Source organism: Colossoma macropomum, unplaced genomic scaffold (genome assembly GCF_904425465.1).
Source record: "Colossoma macropomum unplaced genomic scaffold, Colossoma_macropomum, whole genome shotgun sequence".
Taxonomy (NCBI): domain Eukaryota; kingdom Metazoa; phylum Chordata; class Actinopteri; order Characiformes; family Serrasalmidae; genus Colossoma; species Colossoma macropomum.
Window position 1 is genome coordinate 211,329 of NW_023494795.1, and position 6,565 is coordinate 217,893.

Below are 6,565 nucleotides of genomic sequence, written 5' to 3' on the forward strand. Positions count from 1 at the left end.
GGTCTGGGCTGATAAGAAAGGAAGCTGTAATAAAGATAAAGAGTGGACACACTAAACACTGAAAAATCTGATATTATTTTAAGTTGTAATATGATATTATATTAAGTTGGTAAATGTTGTCACTGTCCAAAAACTCTGTCTCCATTTTTTATCTACATCATTTGAGCACAGAGGCTGCCCTTTACATTGTTTGAAGACTTCATGATAATTGGAGAAAAAGAAATGCTGAATGGAGTAGAATCTCTTTACATACATTTACATGGAAAGTAAAGAACTTTTTGTCTTCTGCTGTAAAGTTGCTGTTCAGGGGATTTAGGAGTTTTCTTTGGACAGCAATGTTTTCCTGAATTTAATGGCCATTTTGACTATATGAAGGATAGTTTCTGAATTTTGCACTGTTCTATGTATAAATAAACCACACAGACTGTGTTATGTCAATCATATTGTGTGATTGCATTGTAGGCCAGTCTGCAGTTGAAGGAGGGTCCCAATGACGTGGTCTTCAGTGTCACTACTCAGTATCAGGGCACGTGTCGCTGTGAGGGAACCATCTACCTGTGGAACTGGGACGACAAGATCATCATCTCAGACATTGACGGCACAATCACCAGGTCAGCAAGCGTGAGAGCCCACAAACACACATCATAACAAATATTTCTTGTAACGTCTTTCTCTTGCGTGCTTCTTGGTCAAAAAGGAGAAACAGGATTTTCTCTGAATATACAAAAATGATTGTGCATATACGTTTTATGAAATATGAAGCTAAAACATAATATATCTAACTAGATATTTCTCCTGTCCAATAGATCTGACACTTTGGGACACATTCTGCCCACTCTGGGTAAAGACTGGACCCACCAAGGAATCGCCCGCCTGTTCCACAAAGTCAGCCAGTAAGAATCAGTGATCAAGTCGAGTCATATTTATTTATAAAGCAAGTCTAACATCAGCCAGTGCTGGACAAAGTGCTGCCCAGTCAAGAAAAAACAAAACAACATGTTGTGGTTTTTACCCAAAATAATTGCCCAGTACTGTGGAGACTGTATGTCACACTTCCTCAGTTAATATCCAGAATTAAGCATTTCAGTAGTTATACTTTTTTGGAACTTACAAACACATTAACCATAATAATTATCTTGTACTTTGGAGTTTAGATCTCACACTTACCTGATTAATACCTAGAACTTAAATAAGAACTCCACCAATTTTTCCAAAATTCTGCATCATTAAATGGTTAAGATGTACACAAAGTCATTCCATGGTTTGGTGTGAAACGCTCTGTTCTAGAGAAACTTACTGAGTCAGAATTGTTCACAGTGGTGGTGATAGGAACCAGACGTCCACCTCTAAAAGCTTCCTCACAGAAAGTTATTACAAACATATTTTTGCAGATTTTTGACTATTTTACCATCATCAACATTCCATATAAACTCAGAAAACAGGTGTAGGATCACTGGTGGTTTTGGATAGTAAATAAAATGTCTATATTTGTGTTGTAGTCATGGTGACCCCTGATTCCTATCACCACCACTGTAAAGAAATCGGAGTCTGTAGGTTTTAATGAACGTTTCACAACAAACCAGAATGAACGACTCTGTTTACATCTCAAAAACGAAATGTTGAAAAATTGTTGAAGTTCCCCTTTAAGAGGCAGTAAACGAAAGCATTGCCCATGATGGACGACACAGCTGATTTGATCGTATGTGTCCTGTGTGTGTTTGTGTTGCAGGAACGGCTATAAGTTTATGTACTGTTCAGCGCGGGCTATAGGCATGGCTGGTATGACCAGAGGCTACCTGCACTGGGTGAATGAGAGCGGCACCATGCTGCCTCAGGGACCCGTATTACTCAGCCCCAGCAGCCTGTTCTCCGCACTGCACCGGTGAGGGAACATGTACACACACCGTACTGTACTGATGCCTGAGAATTACATTTACATTTATTTACGTGGGTAGAAAACATTAACATTACAATAAAAGTAAATGAGCATTAAAATAGTGACTGTTCTGTGTGAGCATGTTAGTTTAACCATTTACAAAGTTCTCCCTGAGGAAGCCCAGTTTCCCATCCAATACCTGCTTTATTTAATCAATCCTTCATTGAATTTAATCAGCCATGCTGCTGATGGAACTGAGCAAATCCATGCAGTGGATGGAGCAACAGCTCTCAACAACATAGCAGGAACTTTTTTTTCCGAAAACAAGACTATCTGCTTACTTCCTACTGTATTTATGTTTATTTTTATTTATTCTAAAGTTATATAGTGTTATATGAGCAAATACACACTTAGTGCCAAGATAAATAGATTCTGATTGTTTTCTTGGTTGCAAAAAAAAAATCACCTGATGTGGGAGAGTGACTAAAGCTGGCTGTATGTGTTTTAGGGAGGTGATTGAGAAGAAGCCTGAGAAGTTTAAGGTGGAATGTCTGACCGACATTAAGAACCTCTTCTCTCCAAACACACAGCCCTTCTATGCTGCCTTTGGTAACAGAGCCACCGTGAGTATATAAACCAGCGACCCCACATGAAGTTATATCATACCCAGAACTGCTAATAAACTGAGCAAATAGAGTTGTGGACACATACAAAATATGTCCTTAAAATATTTCAATTGTTAACATATTTCACCAAAATTGTCCCCTTCCATTGTAAACTGGGTGGCCCTAATCTTGGCTTACTCTTGTAAGATGTACCTTCACTAATCACAAGGTTGATGTGGTTTGTCTATGGGCCTATGGGCTTTCTGTACTTGGCGACCGAAAATAACAACCAAGTGAAAGCTAACCTTGCAGGCATAACTAGGTAGTTTGTTTTTATTTATTTTTTATTTATTTTACCTTTATTTAACCAGGGTAATCATTTTGAGATTAAAAATCTCTTTTACAAAGGCTGAATTTAATTATAATATAACCAAGACTTGTCTGTTGATATGAATGCAGACAATATGAAGAAAGCTGACCAATAATCGCCTTATAGACAAAAATATCCAGTGAATTTGTCTTTGCACTGAAAGTGAAGGCCAACCAACCATTTCATAAAGTTCACAGTGATGAGTTGAATATCTAGCGCCCGTTATAAATCTCAGAGTCCTGTGAATGTAATGTTGTCTTGGAAGTATACCTATAAAAAATATCACCATAATCTAAAATTGGTAAAAAGGAGCTTTAGCTAGTTTTTTTAGTGCCTGTTGAGTAAAGCAGAAACTGTTCCTAAAATAAAATCACAACTTCAAATTTAACTTCTTTATCAGTTGTTCCACATGAAATTTAAAAGACAGATTATCATCTAATATAAAACCCAAGTATTCGTAAGAGGAAACTAATTCTATTGTTCTGCCCAGAAGTGTGTAAATTTGTGGCAAAGATGATCTCTGTATCAAGTTTTTAGAGAAGCATTAGAGAGCTAAGATTGTGCTGAACAGTCACAAATTCCTTCTGTAAATTTGAAAAAGCCTCTGCTGGTGATGAAGCAGAACAATAGATAATAGTATCATCTGCAAAAAAAAGTGCATATCAGCATTTAAAACATTATTGCAGAGGTCATTAATGTATGTCGTGAACAACAAGTGCCCCAAAATGGAACCCTGTGGCACCCCAGTTCTAATAGTAAGCTTCTCAGACAAAAAACATCAAAAAGTACACACTGACATCAGTTACTTAAATAATTTCTAAACCAGCCTGTGACGTTGTCAGATAACCCAATACTAGCCATTCGGGACACTAAGATGTCATGGTTAACAGTGTCAAAAGCTTTTGATAAATCTACGTATAGTTCGTATATGAATAGTCCATTTGTCCGTCCGACCTTGCCAGCATTCTCTGGTTGCGCACTTAGTAGTAAAGTGAATAAGAACCTTAACTACTTTAAGATGTCGCTGCTTTTATTAGTGAACTGTGAAAACTGCTGGAATAGTCTACAGCATCACCTGCGTATGTAGAGCCCACTCATTTCCCCACATTCACACTGTTGTGTTTAGTTCTGCTCTGTCAGAGCAGCAGAACAGGAGTCATGGACATAGACATGCCAATCAATTGTGCTCATTAGTATATTTGGCCCCTCCCAGACACTTTTTCACTGTGTTTTATAACATTTCTGTTTTGTTTTTTTGTTTTTTTTTTGCTTTTTTCACTCAAACTTAGCTGTATGTTTAATATAACACTCGTTTTTAGTACCATAAAACATTTTTAATATTTTACACAGTGCTCACTGAAGTTCATGCAGAAAAATAAACTGTGGTTTGTGAATATTTAATCTATTCTAAGTGTAATACTGTGTTTGCAGGATGTGTACTCGTATAAGGAGGTTGGCGTTCCTCTGAACCGAATCTTTACTGTCAACCCAAAAGGGGAACTGGTACAAGAGCACGCCAAAACCAACGTGTCCTCGTAAGTAATAATAATAATAAGGAATTTTATTTTTCATAGCGCCTTTTTAAAACAAGATTACAAAGTGCTTTCCAGAAAGATTAAAACAGGTATGTTACAAAATACAAAATGCGAAGGAAAAAAATATTGATATTGTTATGTCACTGACCATAAAGAGCAGAAAGAACGGATAATTTACTGCCCTGTATGTTAATAACATATTGCGCTATGAGAAATGGGTACAGTAGCCTAAACTCGAAAAGGTGCTGTTACTTAATTGAAATAAACACTCAAAAGTTCCAAACAATAGCTTGAGTAAGAGTTCAAAAGTAGCAGCTACAAAAACTGCAAAACTTTATTAAAAGTCAATATAACTGAGTAAGTAGAACCAGTTACTGCCCACCTATGTGTATTGTAAAGGTCAGAGGTCATACCCCAGAGCTTTGTGTGTTGTGGTCCATAATAAAAAGGCTAAAGCGAGTGTATGTGTGCAGGTATGTGCGTCTGGGCGAGGTGGTGGATCACGTGTTCCCCCTTCTGAAGAGAGCCAGCTCCTCAGACTTCCCCTGCAGCGACACCTACAGCCACTTCACCTTCTGGAGAGAGCAGCTCCCTCTAGTGGACAGCCAGGAGTGTGCAGGCAAAACCAGCAGCTGAAGCTGCCGCACTGAGAGTGGCCACTGCAGACACACACACACACACAGGGTATTTCACAAAGCAGGACATCTCAGTTAACCACATAACAAAAGTCTGGTTCCTTTTTTTGTTTTCTTAATGTAAATCTAAAAAAAACTATACTGGGATTCGCTGCGCTATGTTGGAGCCAAGCTAGCGAGAGTGTATATTCACAGAGTGCGCAGGTTTTTTATTGTTATTGAAATAACAGAAAAGTTAACATTTGAACCATAAAATAACCCCTTATAACCTCTTATTTCATTTTAATTTTTATTTTATAATTAGTTATTATTTTTTTAAAACATTAACAGCCAAAATAAGAACAGGCTTCTTTTTTTTCGTTTTTTATTGCTGAAATGAAATTAAAAAATAGTGAATATCGGAAGGTGCAAGGAAAGACAAAGCTAAACTAAATGGAGAAATGCTGTTTAGTGAAATGATCTTCTGAACAAATACATGACAAACCGTTTTAGCTTTTAATTCAAAGTTCCTTGACGTCAGAAACGTCACTTTTTTAACAATACAATCTTCTAACATGTGAGAATAAAAATCTTACATTTATTTTTCTTTTCAAATTTTATGATTTTACTATCAGTGGTAAAATTTTTAATAAGAAACCTATTTTTCAGCATAAATTGCTGAAAATAAATGAAAAAGATGATTCGCTTTAAGCTGTTTTTAACCTACACACATGCAGACACACACAGAGCTGCATGTCTTAAAGCCCCAGCGAACCTAAATCCACGTTTTCCTTCTCAGTAGGTTAATCTTGCTTTTGTGAGCACGCAGTATACATGCACACAAGGTCTCCTGTGAATAACTCTTCAGTGTCCCAATAAACGACCGATGCATTTTGCCAGCATTCTCCTCTATCAGTATAGAATGGGTGGTCCTAATCTTAGGTAGTGTGTACAAAACAGTATCCTCACCAATCACTGGGGCTGATGTGGGTTGCTTAACAAAACGCTGTTTAAGTTACCATAAGGAAGCTGAAAACTAGCCTAGCAGGCACAGCCAAGCAAGCAAGAACTTCTATTCAACCATTTGTCCAGTCAGCTGGCCAAGCCAGCATTCTGTTTTTAGTGAGTGGACACAGTAGAGTCCAACACCACCTATATATGTAGAGACGGTTTCACTCATTTCCCCCACTTCAGCTACACTATTGTGTTTAGTTCTGCTTCAGCAGCATAGCAGGACTGAGGGCTGTCAGTCACGCTCATTAGAATATTAGGCCACGCCCAGTCAGTTCTCAAGCAGGTCTGATCAGCATTTTTTTAAACCGTGTTTTATTATATTTGTCTCAATTTTAGGATCATACCAACATTTTTAATCATTTACAGTGTTCACTGGGACTTTAAGTGATACAGTAATCTGGCGTATACACTGACCAGCCACTTCATACAGACTGTAGTCCATCTGTTTCTCTGCTTACTTTGTTCTCCTTGTTCCTCAATGGTCAGAACGCCCACAGGACCCCCACAGAGCAGGTATTATTTGGCTGGTAGGTCATTCTCAGCGACACTGA

General features: G+C 37.8%; 1 protein-coding gene across 1 annotated transcript in view; it reads left to right on the top strand.

Annotated features, from left to right (window-relative positions):
- si:ch73-21k16.1 (phosphatidate phosphatase LPIN1) overlaps positions 1–6,565 on the top strand; it is a 49,431-nt gene extending 42,866 nt beyond the window's left edge. The window contains 6 exon segments of the mRNA XM_036581097.1: positions 463–611; positions 807–893; positions 1,730–1,882; positions 2,385–2,499; positions 4,283–4,386; positions 4,860–6,565. Coding sequence (XP_036436990.1) covers positions 463–611; positions 807–893; positions 1,730–1,882; positions 2,385–2,499; positions 4,283–4,386; positions 4,860–5,022 — 771 coding nt within the window. The 3' untranslated portion in view covers positions 5,023–6,565.